The sequence below is a fragment of the Carassius carassius genome, chromosome 35 (genome assembly GCF_963082965.1).
Source record: "Carassius carassius chromosome 35, fCarCar2.1, whole genome shotgun sequence".
Classification (NCBI taxonomy): domain Eukaryota; kingdom Metazoa; phylum Chordata; class Actinopteri; order Cypriniformes; family Cyprinidae; genus Carassius; species Carassius carassius.
This window is the reverse complement of record NC_081789.1, coordinates 7,257,499-7,280,515: the sequence shown is the minus strand read 5'-3', so window position 1 is coordinate 7,280,515 and position 23,017 is coordinate 7,257,499. Positions and strand designations below refer to the sequence as shown.

At 36.2% G+C, this 23,017-nt stretch overlaps 1 protein-coding gene across 1 annotated transcript; it reads right to left on the bottom strand.

Annotated features, from left to right (window-relative positions):
- Positions 1-5: 5 nt before the first annotated feature.
- cavin1b (caveolae associated protein 1b) lies at positions 6-17,562 on the bottom strand. The gene is made up of 2 exons (XM_059524359.1): positions 16,801-17,562; positions 6-2,623 (listed from the first exon to the last, which is right to left on the bottom strand). The coding sequence occupies exons 1-2, from the start codon at positions 17,308-17,310 to the stop codon at positions 1,766-1,768; spliced, it is 1,368 nt and encodes a 455-aa protein (XP_059380342.1). The 5' UTR covers positions 17,311-17,562; the 3' UTR covers positions 6-1,765.
- Positions 17,563-23,017: the final 5,455 nt, after the last annotated feature.

Here is a 23,017-nt window from a genome sequence, read left to right as displayed (position 1 = left end):
TCATATAGTGTGAAGCCTGGTTGCTTTTATTAACACATTAGTGGTTAAGACTGACATTACAAGAGAATATTCAAATGCATCATCAGCTACACAAGCAAAAATAAAACACAAAAAAGAAACCGATTAAAGCAGAGTAAAAGTTTTGCTAAATTACGCAATTGCTGAAATTATATATAAACATGGAGGAGAATGAAATGAACACATATAAGAAATGATTGTGCTCTAAATAATATCATTGATTCATTATTCATTATATGTGTTTTACTTAAGATGCTGATGAGATTATCTGTAGCTTTTTGCTTGCTCATACCTGTTTCGCTTTAACTTTGTAACTTGTGTGCTCTTAACAATAAATCAGGTCAATAAATGAGGCTAAGGGTTCATTGCTCATTGGCCCATTACAACCACACATGTCCACCAGGGGACGTGTAAATGTTACATAAACAGTAGTTTTAAATGGGTAAAGAGCACTGGTGCCTATGTTGAGCAAGCCTGCAGTGCCATTTGAAGATCATTTTATAGACATTTATACTTGTTTTTATCATCTGTTTTGATAGTTAAAAATCACGCAAAAGGTCAACACCATATAGTGACATAATAACTTTTGATGTTTGAATGTGGTTTCATATTCATACTATTTACTATTTGTGTAATTTATCACAAAAGACCAAAAATAATCAGTGTAACAGTTTGACTTTAACAGAAATGTAACATTATTCTTTAAACTCAAAGGTATATAAAAGATATAAAAATAAGAACATAGAAGCAATACTTCAGGTTTTCTTTTCTTGGTTTGTTCCTCCACCTTCTATGAAAAGTGAAGAACAGTCTGTAGCTCTGCTTGTGAGACTAGAACAATAAAGAAAATAATTGGTCTCACTTTATATTAGATCGCCTTAACTACTACGTAATTAACAATTTGATGCAACATATATATCATTTTATTTGCAGTTGCAATGTTAACCGTAACCCAACCCTTAACCTATCCTCCTATCCTCACTCCAAACCCATGAGCAGTAAATGTGGGAATGTGGTTACACAGTAGATCAGGACAATCTTCAATGTAGTGAAAGCCACCTACTGTAATATAAATTGTGACCAATTATTCTTCTAGAACAAAAGAACTACCTGCCAACAAGTATGTTGTTCATTTGATCAAGCCATCTGTCCGTTAACTGTTTCATAGAGTTGCAATTTTATGGTTATCCTGTCCATCTAGCACAGCAATGTTCCCATATACCATGTTGCATCTTATTGATTGGCACGCCTAGTCTTAATAAACAAGATTCACTCAAGGAACTAGTTACTTAAAGTAATCTTTCACTCGCACATACGTTAGGTGAATAGAGTCACCCTATATTGAAACATTCTGCTGATAGAAAAGATGCAGATACACACATGCAAACAGACACACTCACATTCTCCTGCAGAATCCAATATCTGGACTAGCAGTACAGCACACATGCTCAGGGTGCCTACACACTAGAGGTCATGCTATGTCAGAGAATGCTGCAAACACTTGAATGGAGATGGTGCTCTGAAAGATGTAGCAGAAAATGTTCAGGGTTTGGTGAAACTGATGTTCTGATAAGTAACCAAAACCTCTTTAGGTATCAGGTCATTGATTAGCATCTCAGAGAGATGAGCTTTCGGAAATCGAATTTGTTGTATTGACATTTGATATCAAACTGAGCCTTCCATACTGTCCTACCAATCAAACATTCTCTAATGTGTAAGCACCCAAACACACACACACACACAAACACTAATCACTATCTCTGTCATGGTCTTCCACTAACACCAGCCCTTCTCCCCTTTCCAGTAGCGCTCTAATCTCAGGGCTATCTTCTGTCTCGTCGTCTTCATCCACTATCTCGCCACCCTCCATTTCCATCTCCTCATCTTCTATTCCCTCCATCACTGCATTCTCCACCTCCTCTGCTTCCCCACCGACTTCCACCATCTCAGTTCCAAGGATCTCCACTTCTCCTTCACGCATCTTTTTCACATGGAAGGTGAACGGTGGAACCTTGTAGACAGCCGTTTTGGAGCGAGCGTAGATGGTGTGGTCAGGAGTGAAAGACTTCACCATCTTCTTCTGCGAGGACTTGATCTTCTCCTTGCGCTCGGGGTTCACAGACATCCGATTGCCGAGCTTGCCCATCTTTTTCTCTATGTTGTGACGTGTTTTCTCCAGGTTCTCCCTGGTCTTCTGTTTGGTCTTCTCAAGATTCTCCTTGGTCTTCTGCCTGGTCTTTTCCAAGTTCTCTTTGGTCTTCATGCGAGTTTTCTCCAAGTTCTCTTTGGTCTTCTGTTTGGTCTTCTCCAAATTCTCCTTGGTCTTTTGCTTGGTTTTCTCCATTTTTTCCTTGGAGAAAACCGTTTTGATGTTCTGGACGCGTTGCAGACTGCTTCGTTTGATGCGCTCTGCTCGAGACTCCTCAATGGTCTCTTCGATATCCACCTCCTCTTCATCTGAGGACAGGTCCAGATTGACTTTCTCTTTGTCTTCTCCTCCTTCCTCTGCTGCTGCTTTGTGTTCCCCTACAGCTTCTCCTTCCACAGGCTCTGGAACCTTCATGGACTTGGCCACATTGACTTTTGAAGGTATTTTCACTTCATCCTGCAGAGAGATACCAAAATAATCATGTAATTCACAGCGATGAAGGCAAGCTAATACACATTCCTCAAAACATTTGTAAATGCCTCTGCCAAAAGCGTGTATCAGAACTCCAAAACTAAACACAGCCAAAGCAATCAGTGTCCTGTCTTTATTTATCCAATTTAATTGCCCTATTGTTTCAGTATCCATGCTAACATTAATGATGACCTTACACACATCACCCACATGCTGAATTTACACAAAGACCATTATTAGATCACTATTGGGTCACCGATATGATTTAATGATGTTTCTTGGGTGACTACAAACATTTTATTATGCACTTATTTATGCAAAGGGGTTGTATCATTTAAAAGGTCATTCTAATAGTTACCTTCTGTGGATATTAACTAGAGGCAAACCTCTACTATTTGTAATGTCAAACAAGCATGTGCATATGAAAGAGTTATCATTAATGAATTCTAACAAAGGTTAACAAAGTGGAGAACATGCACATCTCACAGCCAGAGCTGTTCCTCTTATGTTCCTCATCAGAGATTTTGTTTTCTTTCTTTTGTTGTTCTTCCATTCTTTCTTCGCCCTTCCCTTCCCTTCCGACCTGTCTCCCACCCTCCTGCCCGACCCTAATTCCCAGAATTCCATCCTGCAAAGCCCCTCGTTCCCAAGCACACTCCTTTTCTGCAGCACAATGCTCTGACTTGTTTGTAAAGGAGACATATTTTCTGTCAGTGTGATACATTGATCATTCCGTTTTGCTCTGTTAATGTCTCTGCTAACATTCAGGCCAAACTAACAAATAAAAGGATGTCTTTTCTTGTTGTTTGATTTATTCTTCCCCTGCAGCAAGCTGGGACAAATGATTCACACAGGGAAAACAACAAACAAGTAAACAAAGTGTTGGTAAGCTTGTGCTGCTGCTGCTGGAGGTGCTTGTATTTGCATGAATGTTATACCTCCAAACTCACATAAAAACAGACTTATCATACTGAGAAACAGTGTCTTCATTCATTCTATACTAAACATGTGGACAGAAATATTTTGAATTAATATTATGTCATAATATTTGGGTTGTTTCATGAGGATCATGTATGCCTGATTTACTTTGTGTCAGATAGAGAGAGAAGTATTAGAGTAAACTCATTTTGACCAACAAGAGGTTTGTCAATGTCAAAGTTGGAATATTTGCACACAAATGGAGTTTTGTGACTGCTCCCTCTACAGGTACAAAAGGTCACATTAGCAAAATTTCACAAGCAAGTACAGTATGAACATGAGCGAAATCAGCCTGCAACACTTTCACAAAACTTCACAAAAAAAAGGGATTTCACCCACACATTTTAACTGAGTTTGTCAAACTTTGTCAGCTTTTTACATGTATCAAATAAAACACGGAGAGAGGTCATGTTGTACGCTTGATTCGAACCCAGGTCCCTGCAAACACGATAGCTTCTTATGATATGATGATCAATGCACTACCCTAATTTCTTTTAGACAATGAACTTGATGCTAATGCTAACATTCTAACATAAACAGTACAGAGAAATCACACTCTGATTTCTACAAAGAATGGACTAGTACAAGTACTTTGCCGTAGCGTCATTTCAAAAGGTTCAAATATGAAGTCAGACCACAATGAAGTTCAGAATATTAGAAGGGCATCTTATCTAAGGTACTAAAGACCCAAAGGTCAGAAGGTCACTCATTTTGAGTAAACAACATTCTCTAAAAGCAGCTGTAATGGAGGAACAGTAAGATGGAAAACATGTTAGAGGAAGTAAGGCAGTCACCTTGGTGAGCCCATATCCCAAAGTGCCTCTCTAAAGTTAATATTGCATTGTTCTGCTGAGCAGAGAGGAAGGGAAACACGCACTCCACCATTAGAAACAATTGGAAAATGTGAGTAAATGTGTGTATGAGGGGAACGATAAGAGCTGGGGAGTTAAATTTCACATTCCCAAGAAAAGAAAATCTCTTTGAACTTGTTCCCTCTTGAAAGGTTAGATCCTCTCAAATCATGAGACAGAAATCCCTTTATGTATTTATTATTATGCACTGAACACTCCATATTTAGTATATCTGTGTAAAATGCATGACGCAATTGCTGTTTGCGATGTGGATTGGAGGAAGACTGGTTTCTTCTTCTGCTATATAGGAGAGAGATTACTGGTATTTGTGGCATTATTTAATGCCCCAGAAAAGCATGTCTTAAAAGCAGGCAGTAATTTTCGCTGCTCTTAGTAGATTGCGCTGGTTATTATAGAAATGATCTTGGTGCATCATGTGTTCCTTAATGTGCACATTGTAAGTATCCACCCGCAGAATTTCCCCCTCCCATAAGCACTTTCATGGAATTGCATTCTAATGCTAATTTGCCCTGTTTATTAAATCTGGCCTTAAAGTAGGCATATTAAAAGTATATATATATATATATATATATATATATATATATATATATATATATATATATATATATATATATTTAATGTTTGAAGTGCACTACATGTAAACATTCAATGCAATTAAGTGCACTACTTTTTGACAAGGGAACTGTTGTGTGCCTAATGTGAAATAAAAAAAGCACAAAAATGTAAATATATTTCAATCTAAAGCTCCCCTTTCATATTCCATAAATAGATCAGTGATTACTACCAGATACGATAATGTCATTATTGAAAGCACATGTCCTTTAGCAATTAAGCTCGCTCAGATGTTCAGAAACATTTGAGAAGAGAAGAGAAGAGAAGAGAAGAGAAGAGAAGAGAAGAGAAGAGAAGAGAAGAGAAGAGAAGAGAAGAGAAGAGAAGAGAAGATGAGAATGACCAAGTAATCCCACCTTCTAATTCTAGCTGCTTTCTCTCATTGTACACACACACACACAACACAGTTCTCTTGGAAATAAGCAGCATACAGAATATCTGGTCAGTGCAGCAACACGTGTTATAAGAAATCCTCCTTTCTTTCATTCTGTCGCTGCATCATCGCGGTCTGGATAAGACAAATGGTGTCATTCAAGGCTTTCCCCCCTTTTCCCTCTCAAACATAAGGTGTTCTGCACGTACACACACATACCCACACGTAAGTATGTATGAGTCACTGAGACCACATCACAGAATGCTTGACTTTTCCATGAGCCAACCACAGAAGCATGGAGGGCCGTGGGCTACAGAGATTGACATAATATATGAGCACATGAACAGAAGAGTTGTTTGTGTGTCTCTGACACAGTTAATGTGCGTGTGTGTGTGTTTGTCACAGCGTGTATAAACACAATCTGAAATAACAAGAGCTCTTTTGACTGTGTGTGTCACATGGTGTGAGGTTTGGTTTGTCTATCCGTCTGTCTGGCTCTCTTGTGTGTTTGCAGGTAGGTTTGTCACATGCTGATATCATCTGGCTTCAACCCCAGCTGGTCAGCAGAAACGTCCTTTCATTTATACTTTCACTCATCTGTCCTTTCATTCATCCGTCCTCTTTTGCAGACAGTATCTGTTATTTTTTTAGATGACATACCACAACTTTATATCTCCACAGATGAGATGAAATTAAAAATGAAAATGTCTAAAGTGTTTCATTATGGTTCCCCAAAACATTGTTTATTTGACTTCATGTCTTTCCAAACCCTCATATGCTGGAAAACAGTTTTTTTTTTAAGTTAGGGAACCAATTATTCTGTTAAAGTGGTTCAAAATGAACAATTTATTTACAGATTAAGACTTAGAATATAGCACAGAAGCCATATGGACTACATTTACACACTTGACAAGATTAGTTGTCATTGTATGGCAATGAAGGTATCTGAAAGCCATACAGGTTTGAAAGAACATAATGGTTGCTTTTAATGACAGAATTCTCATATTCGGGTGAACCGATCCTCATTAGAACAAAAAAGTAAGCTGAAAATGTTTTCCACATGTCGGCAGACTGATAAAAGAAAACACTGTGTGTGGATGGCGGGATATTTCCACTGCCTCACAGAAGCGTCTCTCTTCAGTCACATGTGAAGAGCTCTTTCACATCTGCCTGCCTCCTGCCTGCCGTGTCTCCATGACGATGAGGGATTCCCCACCAAAACACCCTCCACCCCACCTTTCCATTCAAAGCCAACCACAAACTCCAGCACAGGGTCAGAGCGGAGGGAAAACGAGTGGGTGTGGGGTTTTCCCAAGAATATGCACTGGATGTGTGCAAGGGAATCCTCTGGACATGTTGCATAACTTCGTCATGGCAGGAAATGGAAACGTGGAACACCAGGATAGGGAGTACGTGTGGAATGTGTATGTGGACTTCAGTATAACACTTCAGTATAGGGACCGATTCTCACTAATAGCTAGTTGCTTATTAGCATGCCTATTATTAACATACTGTTTATTAGCCTTTATAAAACAAATATTCTGCATGACCATATTCTATATCCTTAATCCTACACCTAAATTTAGCAACTGCCTTACTAACTATTAATAAGCAGCAAAATTAGAAGTTTGTTGAGGCAAAAGTATTAGTTAATGGTTTGTTAATAGAGAGAATTAGACCTTAAAAATAAAGTGTGCCCACTTTTTTAACAAACAAAAAATAATGTGCATTGTAATGTAGAGCACCATACTTTGTGTTATAACCATGCTATTAGATCACAGAAAACTTGTTAATGCTGCTGCATGAACGTTTCTAATACAACAGCTGAGGAAGTGCACGACAAATTTTATATATTTCTATCTTTTGATCTATCTTTGATCTTTTTATATTTTGTAAAGTTATAGAATTTAGAGTAGTGCATTTAGAGCAAATGGAAAATCAAAAAAGTATATTTGTTGTAGTTTAGAATTTTGCCCAACTTTGACAACATCAGTTTCTGAAAACCCCAGAAATTTCAAAAGCATCTCTATAAAAGAGTAGCCAATTTGGAAAAGAAATTGTTTCAGTCGTGGATGCAAAGAAAGCTGGGAATTGAAATGCTAAATACAAATGTGGTAATATAATACTTAAAAATAGAAAAGGAAAGTTTGGATGTATTAAAAATGGGCTGATCTAGAGACATATAGATAGATTGTTGGAATTACTTTCAGAATTTTTTTCTTCCAGTTGATGAACGATAAAAATAGTGACAACTAGTAAGAATCCACCCAACTCGAAAGAGCTAAAAGCATCACCTACCAAATTGGTTGACTAAAAGAAATGCAACCAAGGCATTCCAAATATTAACGATATATAGTTTTAGATATTCAACTTGGATGCTAAGAAGTCAAGGTTACATTCAGTACTCACAAAAACTAGGGTTAGGACTGTAGACTGTGGCCCTGAAATTACTGCAGGATAATGCATCTCGAAAGAGCTTGAGATTTTAATAAACAGAGCATTAATTTGCATTGGTGTGGATGCTATGAACTTATTTTTACAGCGATTTTTATAATTCTTGGTATGAACAGGCCTTTAATGTACCATCAAAGGTATATGCTGTCCCATCAAAGTCAGAACTCTCTCCGTTTATTAAATTAATGTAGGAATAGAAGGAGATAGAAATAATTGTGGGGACGCCCTCAAGGGAAAGAAGTCTTTTCTTTCCAGCTGTTCTTTCGCTGAGTGATTTTTCTACTTTAATGTATCAAAGAGAGAGAGAGAGAGAGAGAGAGAGAGAGATTTGACTATATAAAGTGATGGTATGCTAGCTTTCCCTGCAGGGAATATTGTTTGATGAATCAGAGGCTGTTGTTGAGATAGAGAGAGCTGTTCAACTGTTACACCAAATTAAACTGTTTGAGGTCATAAACACTGGGTGTTTCCATGGCAACCACACAACAGGATCCTCATGGTGACCATCGAGATGAGACAACTGTGGCGATTGTGTGCTTAACAATTGCGACCGTCCTTGAAGATTTACATCCATGTGGAGTTCAGTGTAAACTTTAGGAAATCACCCATGCTGTAAAATGGCAAATCTCGGCCGGATTCCATTAGAACACGCTGCTCTGAGAAAGTGAACGTTGGCATAGAGCATCTGGAGCTCACAGAGCAATTCTTTATTTCTATATTCATCAACAGCAGACTGTTCAAAAATGTTTCCTAAAGGTTTGGGGCATGGCGCGTGGAGCAAGTCATGTTTTTGTGCCATGTTAAGTTTTATAAGCAAAAGCAGGCTGTTTCCAGTCTGTGGTGAGCTGCAACCCTTTTCTTAGACTGACGTGTTCCCATATGCAGTACAGTAAAGAGTATTTAGCTTGTCATTCAGAACATGTAGTTGCTATTGGCCTGTTCTTCCCAGTGATTTAGAGCGCTGCCCGACACCACAATCATGGTTGCCATGGTGCTGCCGAGTTACTCTTTCCAATAACAATGGAGGAGAGAGGTTTGTGTTTACACAGAGATTTATGACTGTGTGGAACATCAGCACATCCTCTCTTTACAGCCGTAGTAATGTACCAAATGCTCCATGCAGCAAAAGAAATACTGATTCAGTCTTCTGTTTCGTATTTTTCCAAACTTTTTTTTTTTTTTTTTTTTTTTTTACTTTTGCACCAAATGCTGAGCAGCTCAGAACCCTTGAATACAAATAAATACAAATGCTTAGAAATTTTAAACACTGGAGGTTTGTCTTTGTCAAAATTATACTATTGGCAAACAATAACATATCATCACTATTTATTTGTAAAAAAAATAGGACACGCCAAATTGTTTACAGCTGATTTACAATACAGAGTGTTATATGTGTTCCTTCGAATCCCAGGGAACGCATGATAGTAGAAAATTGTTAGCCTGAATGCAATATAAGTCGCTTTGGATAAAAGCGTCTGCTAAATGCTTAAATTAAATTAATATGCATAACTTTATCAACCATTTCAACAATCTGTCAAGTTCAGGAGTGACTCCTGTTCTGCAAATGCACAGAATTATTTAAGGGGATTCTCTCATGCAAATAGACTTTTTTGATTCACAAAGTATGGCACTGTATATCTTCTTAAGTCCACTAATGGCCAAGAATGAATCTTTGCTGTCTTTCTCCTGTCATTTTTGCTACATTTATACAGTGATAGTTTCTTGTATAATAAAGGAGAATGCTGCCTCTGTGTAGGCCCACTGTGGCCATCATTCATCTTAAAAAAGAACCACTGGTGGGAGTAACTACTAAATGAACAGTTCCAAAAAGGTTTTTTTTTTTCATAGCAATGTCATAAATTAACCATTTCCCTGTAGAACCTTTCAAGAAGTCTTTTATTATTATTTTTTTTTTCTTTTTTTCAGTACAGTAACAATATATGCAATTAAAATGCATTAAGGTGTAAGAAATCATTACAGTTCGCACCTATAGTATATTGTAAGTAAATTTTTTAGGTAGCCTTTTTAAAAGTATGCTTTTAAAATATGTGTACTTCTTAAAGGTTATATATGTATACTGTTTGTGTGTGTTCACACATGTTTATATTGTATCTTGGTGATTGTAGGATAGTAAACTAAGGGTAGCTAAAGTGTTGCGGAACTACTTTAAAACTAGCTTGTAGCTCATACAGTTTCAAAAACATTCACCCAAAACTGAACAATCTTGAGAATAAGGGGAACAGGAAAGATGGAGGTTAGGCGATTGTGTGCAAACAAGATAAAGCCCCTGCCAAACTGAGTGACATGGGCCAAAAGCCAGAGTCATGCTGCTATGCCTCATGCCCGGCTGAAGATTAACTGCACAGAAACAGCTCAAAAAGACACAGCACTGGGCCGTGCCAGCAGTGGATATAGCCATCCATTCTGTTGTTGCCTTCGGCTGAACAAGAGCCTTTCTGAGCATCTGATCCAGATCAATTATAACCCAGTCTCGTCCATGAGCCCTCTCCCCCTCATAATCAAACAACTATGCAGCAGATCCTATATATAGCAACCACTAGTGCCTTTCCTTCCCTTCTCACAGATGTGTGTGTGTTTTAGGAGCCCAGATGGCTTTCTATTCTCATAACTTCTCCCTGCATACTTCTTACTGTCTATTTCAAACACTTTTCCTCTAATTCTCTTCTTTTCCTGGTCTCATGTGCTGCTTCTTTCTCTTTGGTCAGTGGAGGAAGCCCCTGTCTCGTTCAAATTGCTTCCAAATTTACATACAACAAATGAGCTTTTCTACATGACGTAGACAATGGGAGTATTTCTGTGACTTTACCATATATGGTCTAGCAGTGGTAGGGCCAGATCAAATACATTAGTTATCAACTAACTCCACTATGTGATTGGTGCTAAGTATGTAGAGTAAGTTACATGATACAGTTAAGCATTCCAGTCTCTGAAAGGTGGACAAGATCCAAGTTTTCCTTCTAATTTCAGATCTTTTTCAGATCTCTGCTTGTGTGAATATATATGTATCTATGATATGGAAATGTTTTAAACCATTACAACGCATCCAGGTTGAGAATTTCTGAACTTAATCAAAATCTAAATAGATTTGCGCTCAGGTTAAAGTTTTTAGAGCTCATGAATAGCTTTTGATTATGAGCTAGACAAATCATCTATATTTAAAACTATTCTTAACAAGAACAACTCACTTAGGAAGAGACTGAAACTAACCAACCAGTTCAGTGGATGTATTGTACATGAATGAAATTGGATACAACCCTTAAAGCAAAGTGGAAAGGTGTGCTACAATATAAATTTTTTGCAATGCCTGCATTAAACAAAACTCTTGAGTATGTTTTAATGATGCAAAGATAAAGATAAAGCACAATAACCCATTTCTACAAGCATTCAAAGCATTAGGCAGAATGAGGTGAAGCTTGAAGCCAAAACAGGGCTCTTTATACATAGAGTGCAGTGCAAGCAAACCACTGGCAAAGCTTGCTATTACTGAGCTGCCAATGGGACTATTATCTGGCCCTGATTGAACTTGTAAACAGCTTCCCTTGGACTGATAAACCTGTGTCTCTCTTGTGTTGTGCAATATGCATTATATTGTGTAAACTCTGTTATAACTATATGTGTGTATATGTTAATGTCTTATGTGTTAATAAATGCCAATTGCATAGGCCTACATATATCAAAAATTTGGCGTCAGCAAGACTTTTTTTTATGAAAGAAAATCCTATTTTTTAAATTGTGAAGAATCTCATGACACTAAAGTTGGAGTAGTGGCTTCATAAAATAAAATTTTCAAATATGTGACCCTGGACCACAAAACTAGTCTTAAGTCGCTGGGATATTTGTAGCAATAGCCAAAAATACATTGTAAGGGTCAAAATTATAGATTTTTATTTTATACCAAAAATCATTAGGATATTAAGTAAAGATCATGTTGCATAAAGATATTTTGTAAATTTCCTACTGTAAATATATTAAAACTTAATTTTTGATGAGTAATATACATTGCTAAGATCTTCTTTTGGGCAACTTTAAAGGCGATTTTCTCAATATTTTAATTTTTTTTTTTTAGATTCAAGATTTTCAAATATTGTCCTATCCTAACAAATCATACATCAATGGAAAGCTTTTTTATACTTATTATTGCTTTCTGATGATGTAGAAATCTAATCTCAATTTTGAAATATTGACACTTAAGACTTAAGGTCCAGGGTCACATAATAAAATAGTACTGGCAGGTTTATAAATGCATGATATACTGGGAGGGTGGAACAGAGTTGTTGCAAAATGGGATGAGAAGCAAAAGAGCTGGATGGAGACATGGGGAGTGAGGATGCCTGAAGCATGAATCAGCATGGTACATTTGAGCTCCACTTTGTTAAGACACCACACCCTACCACACAACCCTCCTCTCTCATTCCCTTCCCTGCTTTCACTGAATAGAAGAGGAATAATAACTGGAATGCACCTCTATATCCATGCCCAGAGGGCCCAAGAAGCAACACTGAATGCTATTAAAAGGTCTTAGAGGTTGTGAAGCATTTAAAATGTGCCATATGTGTTTTTCATTAGTGTAGGGAATACACCTTTGAAACTTAGTAATGCATTTGCATGTTATGTGGGTCACCTTATAGGGGCTGAGATGTTGAGAACTGAAACTGCTTTTTCTCAGTAACCTCTATTATTATTGGATGCTTTTACACACGTACACACACACACACACACACACATTTTTTTTTTTAAATAAAAATCATATCTGACTGTGAAAAGAACAAAAGAACAACAACGGGATAAACTAAATATTTCAATATTCTGTTTCATTCAGAAATATGTCCTGCCAAGTAAAATGGGTTTAAATATGGATGTCCTATTAAGTAAATTGTAAAAACTTAAAAGTTGCCAAATCTAACATATCATGACAACTTAATGCATGCCATTTTTACTTTCATTGTTAACCAAAACCTATCGCACACAACTATAATGTTTAACTGGTGCCAACTGATCTGAAAAACCTTTTGTCCCACTCAAATGAATATCAAACACATAATTAAAAGAGAGAATGAAGGTCATAAAAATATGTTAAACGCATGTTAGCATGAGATAGAGAAAAGCAGAGAGATAGTTGTAGCAGCAGCAGATGACAGGATGAATGTTGATGATGAAATAGAGTAGAGGGGTCAGAAAGGCAAAGAGAAACACCCCCGGGCGGTTATAGTTTCTAAAAGGCCTTCGATTGAGATTCCTATCTGCTTGAAGGGGAAAAGACCAAAATCTCCAAAAACAAACTACCTTTTTTATTTTTTGTTTATTCAATTAAACAAGCAATAAAGTGTAATAATAGTTTCACAAATCGAACATTAGTGCAAATGCATTGCATTATGACTTCCAGTAGCTTGCCTGGTAACTTCCACACTGCTCGCCAAGCCCCTCAATGAGAGTCCCTGCTGTATGAAAACTGTTATCCTTTTTTTATTCAGAACAGAAGAGCTCAAATGGGTGAGGAGAGAGGCGTCTTCTTTGGGCAGGGACACAAAAAAAATCCCCTGAACACCCTGAAACTCATGATCCTGGAGTGTCTGTCAAACACATTTCACAATTATGAAATATGAAACATTGGCCTACTGTGCTGAAGGAGACAAATGATTAGAATGCTCTTTGTCCTATAAAACATTTCAACACACCCGTGAAGCATGCAAATCAGATGTGTGTGTAATTATCTAATGGTTGGATTTGCATGCCATTGGTGAAAAGGCTTGGCTCTGATGAGTTTAGTAATCTGCATATGACATGTATTAGGTCTGAAACATATGCTATGCGAGTGCATGCATGTAAATGCTTCTACAGTAACTACTTAAGCTTGATTTCACACGACCAGAGCACAATTCACACTAGCATTTTCAACATTAACACAAAGGGTTCTATAGTTGGCATTGTCAAAGTATTTTTGAAAGTCAATTTTTCAAACAAACTTCAAAGAATTAGTGGTCATTACTGTGGTGTTGCCTCACATCACCTGCATCCTAGCAAAAACAAAGTTGTGCTTAAACACAACACAAAGATTACAGCCAATGCCCAACTAGCATTTACATTCTGTACCTGCCTGAGATGAGATAACTCTCCATACCAGCAGGTGGCAGTAGTCTGTATTAATTATTCAAAAAGAGAAACCCGGAAGAGCTAAGACTTATAACTGAAAATTAAGTCTTCTTACCATCAATTTTGTTTTTTATCTCGTGAATTGATTTGCTGAGCACAACACCAAATCACAACGATTTTTATCATCAGTGGGCTTCGCTGCCAATTTAACATGCTCAGTCATCCAAAAAGCCACCAAAAGGGGTCAGAATAGTGCCAATGGTGAAGAACAGAGTGCAAAAAATTAAAATAGGCTGACAGACAATCACAACAGCCTGACATTGCCTGGCCATCACAGTCTTTAAATCATATAACGTTATAACAGAAGACCTAGTGACTTGATTTTGCCAGTTTGTGCCATCAAATCTTCTTTGAAAGACATTCAAAATTTAGTTTGAATTTGATTTCTTTGATGGAAGTAAATGAGATATCCATTATCAGACATGCATATTTATCTTTATGTCTGTGCAATAATCTATACTTATTAATTTTGGATGGACAGAATTTTTTTTTTAATCAACCGTAACATCATTGTAGTACCATCCTACTCGACATGTATAAAACGAAACCACCAGTAAGTCAGTAAGATACTTTTTTTTTCCTTTTTTAACTGGCCAGTTCTTGGTCAAAAAAACTATTATTAATAGACTACAATTGATGGTGAAGTAGAAGGTCTTGCAACTTAAGCCAATAACCATAAATAACACAATAGTTGGATGCTTGCGATGTATCGGCCAAGTATTCGCATCTGTATTTTCATACTCTACAAAGTTTCTGATCTTATCGTGTTGAATCACCCTGTCTAAAGAAAAAGTAGATTTGAATGAAAAAAGTGGAATGTGAGCTTCCTAAACTTGCATAATAATAACAGGGTGGAATTGTGATGGACCCTCCCTCTCTGATGAGCGAAGCGAGGATGTTCGGAAGAGTAATTAGTGAATTGTGTGTGCGTGTGTTCCTCTTCTGACTCACTGTGTGGAAACTCTGAATGTTCAAAGCTGCAGGCTATTACACATTTCATTATACAGCCAAAAAAGAAAAACTAACTACAGACAGTCTGTCTGAGTAACTCTCTCTTTTCCCACTCCCCTCTACTCTGTCCTTACCCTCTGTTCATGCTCTTCTATTCCCTCTTTCCCTAACAAACCACTCCCACACTTTTAAAATAGTCTCTGGATTTTGCTTGTGGTATTTTCCATAGATGAGAACAAGAAAGAAACCTTCTCTACATTAATCCAGCATGTCTGCCATGTAGGAGAGAGAATGCATGTTAAAACATGACAGTGTTCGTTTATTCTGCGACCATCAAACAGAATCCTGCTTTCTAAGGCAGCTGGTAGTCCAGCTGAGGCGACTTCAGTAACACACAGTGCAAGCGAACATAAAAGCATACATCAGTTAACTCTAGAAGAGCTTTACATGATTGATTTAAAAAGTATTTGTTCATTTAGGTAACACCTTTAAATGTCTACATGTTATTGCATGAGATAATAAATGTCACGTGTACAAGATGCTGGTATAGATTCTTCTAAAAACTCTTTTCTTCTTAATTTTTGAACAGTGGCTTTTAATCATCTGGTGATTTTATGTCCTAGCAGAGTAACCAGATGTTAAAAAGGATCCAAACATCTTAATCTTAATTCTAACCTTAATTTTACTAAGAATGGGGCTCCATGTGTCAATATGTGTCAATATGAAGAAACATTACATAGGTGTTTTACTCATATTTTGAATTGGATGCATATAAATGCAGTGCATTGTATTGAGTTTTTGTGTTGAAGGAAATATTTTAAACTCAAATTTCTTTTTGTTAAATATTGCACTTAAAAAAAATTTGCTTTGATGCTTTATGTAATGCAGTGAAATTGAATTTTAAAGTAAGAGCCACAATACATTCTTATATTTATTAACTGTAAGATGTAAAATAATAAAAAGAAAATCTGCACACAAAGTTAAAAATGGCATCGTTTTGGTCTAAGACCTTTATCAGGCGCACATGTCTAACATTAACTTTTTCTAAAAAAGGCAGAATAACAGGCTGCAGATCTTTTTTGTATGGTCGGATGTATTTTTTTTTCTTGCACTTGGCCAAGACGCTTTGGATGTGTGTCCTTTGACTTTCTTTAATGGTAAGATGTTTTCATTTTTACCAAGGCCACACCCTACCAACTATGGCTGTGACGTGATGCACCCTGCAGATTTCATATTGCACTCACTTTACATACTGTACAGTACAATGCAGACCACTTTTACAAAACACATTATTTTATGAAATATATTTGTAATTTATGAAAGGAAAGAAAAAAACTAACAAGATCTCTTAGCAATCCCTCAAACGTTTCTGCTGGATGCCAATTACAATAAATGAAGAGCATATGGTAACTCTTGCTTTGTTTTTCCATGAGAAAAAAGAACCAGAAATCTTGCATCTAATCTTTGGTTTGAGAAGATATCACAACCTTTGCTCCGATTTGCCAAGAAACTGAAATCTGCTGTCAGGAGTGAAATCATTGTGAAGTAAGGGATTTCAATACGACCTGCATAGTACATTTATTTTATATATACACTTGCATGTCAACAATTGTCTCAGTTGTGTCAATTTTTCAAGAATTTCAAAAGAAGCATCTGAGCGAAAGTTAATACTTTAATTAAACGTAACCTAGCTATGAAACCTGATCAACCTCTAAGTAATCCTAACTGTTCTCTATGTGCACATTCCTCACCTGGTAGATCATGACTTTGAAGTTTCTTCTCTTCAGAAGTTCGTTCTCGTTGCTCTCCAGGCGTTTGATCTGCCCGGCCTGTTTTTCCAGGTTCCCTCGCACCGTCTTCACATTCACACTCACTTTCCGCACCTTCTCCAGCATCTTATTGACCGAGTTGGCTGTGGTGGTGTGGCTCTTAGACAGTTTGGTGAGTTCCCCCTGGATGCCCATCACTGATCTCTCCATCTCCCGCTGACGGACTTCCAGCCCAGCCTGGGTCTGCTGGATCTGGTCCACGGCCCCAATGATTTTGTCCAGCAGCGCCAGGACGATGACTCCATTCATCTCCCCTTTGTCTCCCTCACCTGCCTCTTCTTTCTCATCAGCAGCTTTTGCTTTGTTCTCGACGATGGCCTCATCTTCATCATCAGAGGCTGGGAGGTTGATTTCATCTTCTGAGATCTCAGTAAGGGATCTGTGTGGGTCAGGCACCTCCAGGTGCAGATGGCGGTCTTCAATCACTTCCATGTTTAAAAGCTTGGGAATGTGGTAAAATAGCGAAAAGGATGCAAGCAGTGGAAAGTTCTGTGTCCTTACTCGCCTTTCTGCTCTCAGGATTCCCCTTTAGAGTTCACCTTACTGTTCCCTCCTCTGTCACACTCACCACATCTGCTCTCCTCTCTCTCTCTCTTCCTCTCTCTCTGAGTGTGTTTGAGATCTGGCCAGAGGCTGTGGACAGTCTGTACTGAATGAGCGCTGGGTCGTGAATGCCACACTTTCCTGTGAAACCTTCCAGACAAATCAGCTGCGTGCCAGCTGCCTTCCTCTTACCCACTGACACTCCCCCTGCACACTGTGTACGTGTGTGATGGAGAGCACTGCTCCACCCAGTGGTCTGCTTTGGGACCCCATTGTAAAACAACAACAGAAGAGATCTCTGTGGAGATGAACTTTTTCCACTGTCAAAATAGTTTACATTTTAAGATGAAGTCTCTGGTCAAAACAGTGGTCTATAAAATATTCTACACAAGGTTCTACACAAGGGTGGTCCACCTCATTGTGACTGCTATGAACAACTATCCAGACAAATACAATACTCTTGAAATCACAAGGGAAACCAAAAAGAAAAGCACTTTAGGCATACTTTTAAAAGAGTACTTATTACAGAAATAAAATACTTGAGGGCAAACTGAATGTAATGTTTTCAGACACTTGCATGGTAAAAAAGGAAAACTGTACATTTACATAAAATGCAGTTTGACCCACCTAAGCAGAACTTAAGTCATCCTTATATGTAACTTTATAATTACTTCCATTGTCTTTGAAATATGGTTAAAATGCTCTGCTAAATGTACTGACAGGCATTTATGGTAGTGCTATCAAATCGTGATTAATCGCTTCCAAAATAATTCTTGTTTGAATAATGTTGAAATGTTTATGTCATATATTTGTGTATTTGCAATTAAGATGTTGCAATTTCATAGTCAATTATATATATATATATATATATATATATATATATATATATATATATATATATATATATATATATATTGTTTATTGTTTATATAAGTTTTACTTGACCAAATATGCTTGTCAGTATATTTTGCAGTAAACTTATAATTGTGAAATGGCATATAATGATTAAGTCCTACTTAAGTGCTTAAGTGCTGTTGAGTTCAATTAATCGCATTCGATACAAATTTAAACTATAATACTTTTTCATATAATTGTAAATAAAATGCAAGTAAGTGTCCAAAAATATTGCATTCACACTGCACAGTATATTATTTCTGTAATAAGTACTATCCTGAAAATCACATACATTTTATAGGTCGAAATCCCTACTGTATATCAACAGTTTTCTCATTTGTCTATTTGTATACCTCCAGGTGAAATGTAAGATTAAGATGATACTTTTATGACACAAATCCAAAGTCCATTGTATCTTTTGAGCAAACTCTGAGCAGTAATGTTTTTCCCTCTGGGACAGTGCTGTATATGTGTGAAGATAACATGAGGTTCTGGAGAGTGTAACAGTTTTAGACAGGCACAGACACAGCGGGAGCTGGAATGTGATCCAGATCTACAGGGTTTTTAGTTCCCTAAAGGCTCATTTTCCCATACAGCCCACCATTAAAGCCACCCAAAGGGAAGAGTCCACAAAAATAACTTGATCTCTAATGCGTGTGGGCCCTGCATGTGTACACATGTGCAAGTGTGTGTGTAATTCCATCTAATCTTTCTCTCTGATGAAATGCTGTTATTTACTGTTTTAGTCATTTTATTCGCTGGAGATTGATTGATGAAAACATTATTATATTCTTCCAGTGGCATGGAAACATGGCTTTGAAGATTTGGAATGACTCCAAAAAAAGTCAGAGAGGATATATTCATCATCTTCAGAGCATTGGTTGTCCAGGTGCTAATTGGTTCTATAAATAAATTAAAATAAAGTTATAGGATGCGTGCGTGTGTGTGTGTGTGTGTGTGTGTGTGTGTGTGTGTGTGTGTGTGTGTGTGTGTGTGTGTGTGTGTGTGTGTGTGTGAATTGGTCAGGCACATGTTTCTCTCTGGTTCTTCAGTAGTTCCTATATACAGGTTCATTAAAGAGTCTGTGCAACATTCTTCTAAGGTCTGCACTCTCACCTCTCACTGTTACACTGGCACACAAACTTACATCATACAGTCTATATCAGCTAGCTCTGCGCATACTGAGTTAAGGTCTATGTAGGCTATTATTTTACAAATACTATGGATGAATAATTAAATATTCTGGGACTGTACAGAAGCTCCCTAGGTTGATTCTTGACTTGAAATATTTTTTAAAGTTCTGAATTCTAAGTGAAATTACCATGGTTCCTAAACAAATAGGATTCTGTGTCTGTAATAAACCTCAGATAGTTAGACACAGTATAATAGTATCAAAAGGAGAATACCATTAAGAACTCATAAAGGCCATGTCTCTTGTACTCAATAGCTATGCTATCAGGTACATACTGTAGCTTGCAATTGTATGTATTGATATTCATATTTATTAATATTTATTGTTAATATTTAATAGCAATATTAAAAAAATATATATTTCATTATATCATAGTATATGTTTTGTAAATGTCCTGTTTTATGCATATTATAAAGTAATATTTTATTAAATTTAATAAAAAACAAACAAAAAAATAAGTGTCACCCATACAAAAGTGAAAAGAAGAAGATTCTTTTTTCTCGCTTCTTTTTAAGATGAGTAATCATGTTGTTAAATAATTTTAGTAATGGTAATCCAGATCATCCCCTTAACCACTGGTTTTACCAGTGCAGTTTATTGCAGAATTAAGAACTTGCTTCCAAAAGTAGTAGTATTGGTTTTAATTGATAAACACTTTAACAATAACCAACCAACCAACAAACAAATAAATAAATAATAGGTTATTAAGTTTATAAATCTAAACCACGCATAAACATTGTTTATACTAAAAAGAAACAACAACAACAACATAAAACACAATACAAACATAAAATACATAACTAAAAATGTCCTGTTTCATTTGACAACGTCGAAAAAATCACGTGACCTGTAGTAGCAGCAGCACGCGTGATGTCACGCGGCAGGTCTCATCCTCGCAGAGGTGAACTGATCTCTCTTTTATTGAACATATAGACTGGAAGGAAGCCTGGATGTTACCTCATAAGTATTGTATTTCAAATAAAACATTTTAAGATCTTACATAAAATATACCCAGTGAATGATACTGTTGCAAAATATATGAATGTTGACAATTCTTGTTCATTTTTGGGAATGAGGATGAAACACTGATTCATTTATTTTTCCAATGTGAAAAAACGAGTAACTTCTGGAATAGGTTATATCTTCATATTGGCAAGCACCTTGATTCTTCCAAATCCTTTCAATTAAAGGATATAATCTGTTACTATAAAGAAGATAAAGCTAGCACTTCAATTAATTATATTGCTAATTTTTTTATTTTGTTTGGGAAGTTTTTTATTCACAAGCAAAAATTTTCTAAATCGCAGCCTACTTTTCCTCATTTTTTAATTGAAATTGATGCATGTCTGAAGTCTCTAAGGTTAATTAAAAACAAGAAAAGTGACAGGTTCCTGAAAAATTATGACGATATTTTTGGTATTACCACTGATGCATAATGTTTCCTCTATGTATCCCTGTTTTTTTTTTTTTTTTTTTTTATATATATATTTTATTAGATTTGGTTTATATATGTGAAGCTTTACATATACTTGATATAATTTAATTCCTGTAGATGTTCTATTTGTTCTGTTCTTTATATGTCCTTGTTATCTAATGCATATTCAATAAAAAAAAAAAAAAAAAAAGAGGTGAACTGATCTCAAAACCTCAGCAGATTCATCATTGACCATATTTATAAATACTTTGCCTTATTGAGGAAGGATGTTATTTTTTGCTTTTATAAAAGTCTAAGTAAAGAAAAAACGTACTTCATTATAAATTTATTAATACTTTTGGCAAAATTTCACATTCATAAATGTAAATTCAGCTCTAAAAAACCTTGTTTTGTACTTTTTATCCATGAAGTTGAACATTATACTAATCTGATTTCTGGCTCAAACAACAAAAAGGCTGTTAAAACTATCAACATATGGTCCTCTTTCACTTTTTAAGCTTCCCTGGCTATTTTATTTTATTTGATTTTCTGTTTACCTCTGTGTTTTTTGTATGTTATGTATATTATGGCTAATCACATGTGATTTGTACCCTTTTTGCAATAAAAAAGGTGAACTGATCTCTTACTGATATTATGTGATGTATGTTTATACTTTTGTATGTTTTTGTGTTCTGCGTTAATAAAAAAAAAGGTGAACTGATCTCTTACTGAAGACGTCAAGCACGGTAAGAACATTTATATTTTACATATCCATTTATCTCTTTATTCACACGTGTAGCTCTGACACTATATAAATATATATGACATTATAAATGAGTGGATTAATCATTGTATTGTGGCCGGTGGTGATGCTTGAATATGGATGTAACGTTAGGCTCTCTATTCGGTCAGCCATTAGAGCTGATAATATTTATGTTTGCGCTTATTGTGTTATATTAGCGTGGAAGAATAAACAGTTGACAGAATTTTAGTGATTTATGAATTAGAAATTTGTGTTATTCAGTCGATCATATTTAGTAACTCTTTTTTTATTATTAATGTAACTTATTCATTTATTAAATCGTGAATAATTTATTATCCCATTTCGTTCAAAATACAAAGTAAAAACGACCTAAATTCGAGGTCTCCAAGTGGTCTAATAATATTCATTATTAGGATTATACCAGAATGATACGTTGTAGCCAAATAACGTTAAATATCCGTGTGTTAGATGTTTCATTTTGTGCTTCAGTTTGTTAGTATAATAAATAATGTGATAATACTCTTGATAAAATTATTGTTGGCACGAGATAGATAGAGATAAAAGCGCGTAATGGCGCCCTTCAGAGCTGAAGCATAGGGAGGCAGAGATGTGAGATGTTGAGCCATCAGCCAATCAGCTCTCAGTGATGTGAGACTTGTTGAGCTTCTTGGCCAATCAGCTCTTAGAGATACAGGGCTGTAGAGTTCATCAGCCAGTCTGAAGGGATGCTGAGCTTTCAGCCAATCGGCTCTTTGGGACGCGAGTGATGCTGAGCCCAGCTCAGAGACTCTCACATTAGAGGAGATGAAGCCGGTTTCTATAATATATAAATGATATATTAATAAAATCAGACAAATTATATATAACAGTTTATATAACAACTGCTGATGTTTATAATAATACATTTTAAGCATTACCAATAAATGTGTTTTAAAGGTTATAATGGGATTGATGTAAATAATGTATCAATCTATCTGTCTTTCCTCCAGACTGACCAGTAGCATCCAGAGGCATTGATTTCTGTGGAAAAAGTCATGTGATATCTGTTGGCTAGAAAGAAAACATTAATATATGTAATATTCCAAACCATCACCTACAGATCCTTTAGGTTAAATACCAAAACAATTAATTTTAAGAAAGAAAGAAAAAATGTACACGTGATGTCATAAATAACTATGATTTTACATATAGATTGCATCAAGGAAAACTGATAATTTAATTATGCTGAACAAACCTGAAAATTAATAGACGTTTGTCTCGAAATGTATATGGTAATTTTAGCAATCATTTGCCACATAAATCTACCATATAAAAAAAAAAAAAAACTCAATTT

Excerpts from the sequence above, each read along its gene's own strand:
- cavin1b (XM_059524359.1), bottom strand. The coding sequence starts at position 17,310 with ATGGAAGTGATTGAAGACCGCCATCTGCACCTGGAGGTGCCTGACCCA. Across the intron at positions 2,624-16,800 it reads TCAAAGTCATGATCTACCAG|GATGAAGTGAAAATACCTTC; the intron begins GTGAGGAATGTG and ends ATCTCTCTGCAG.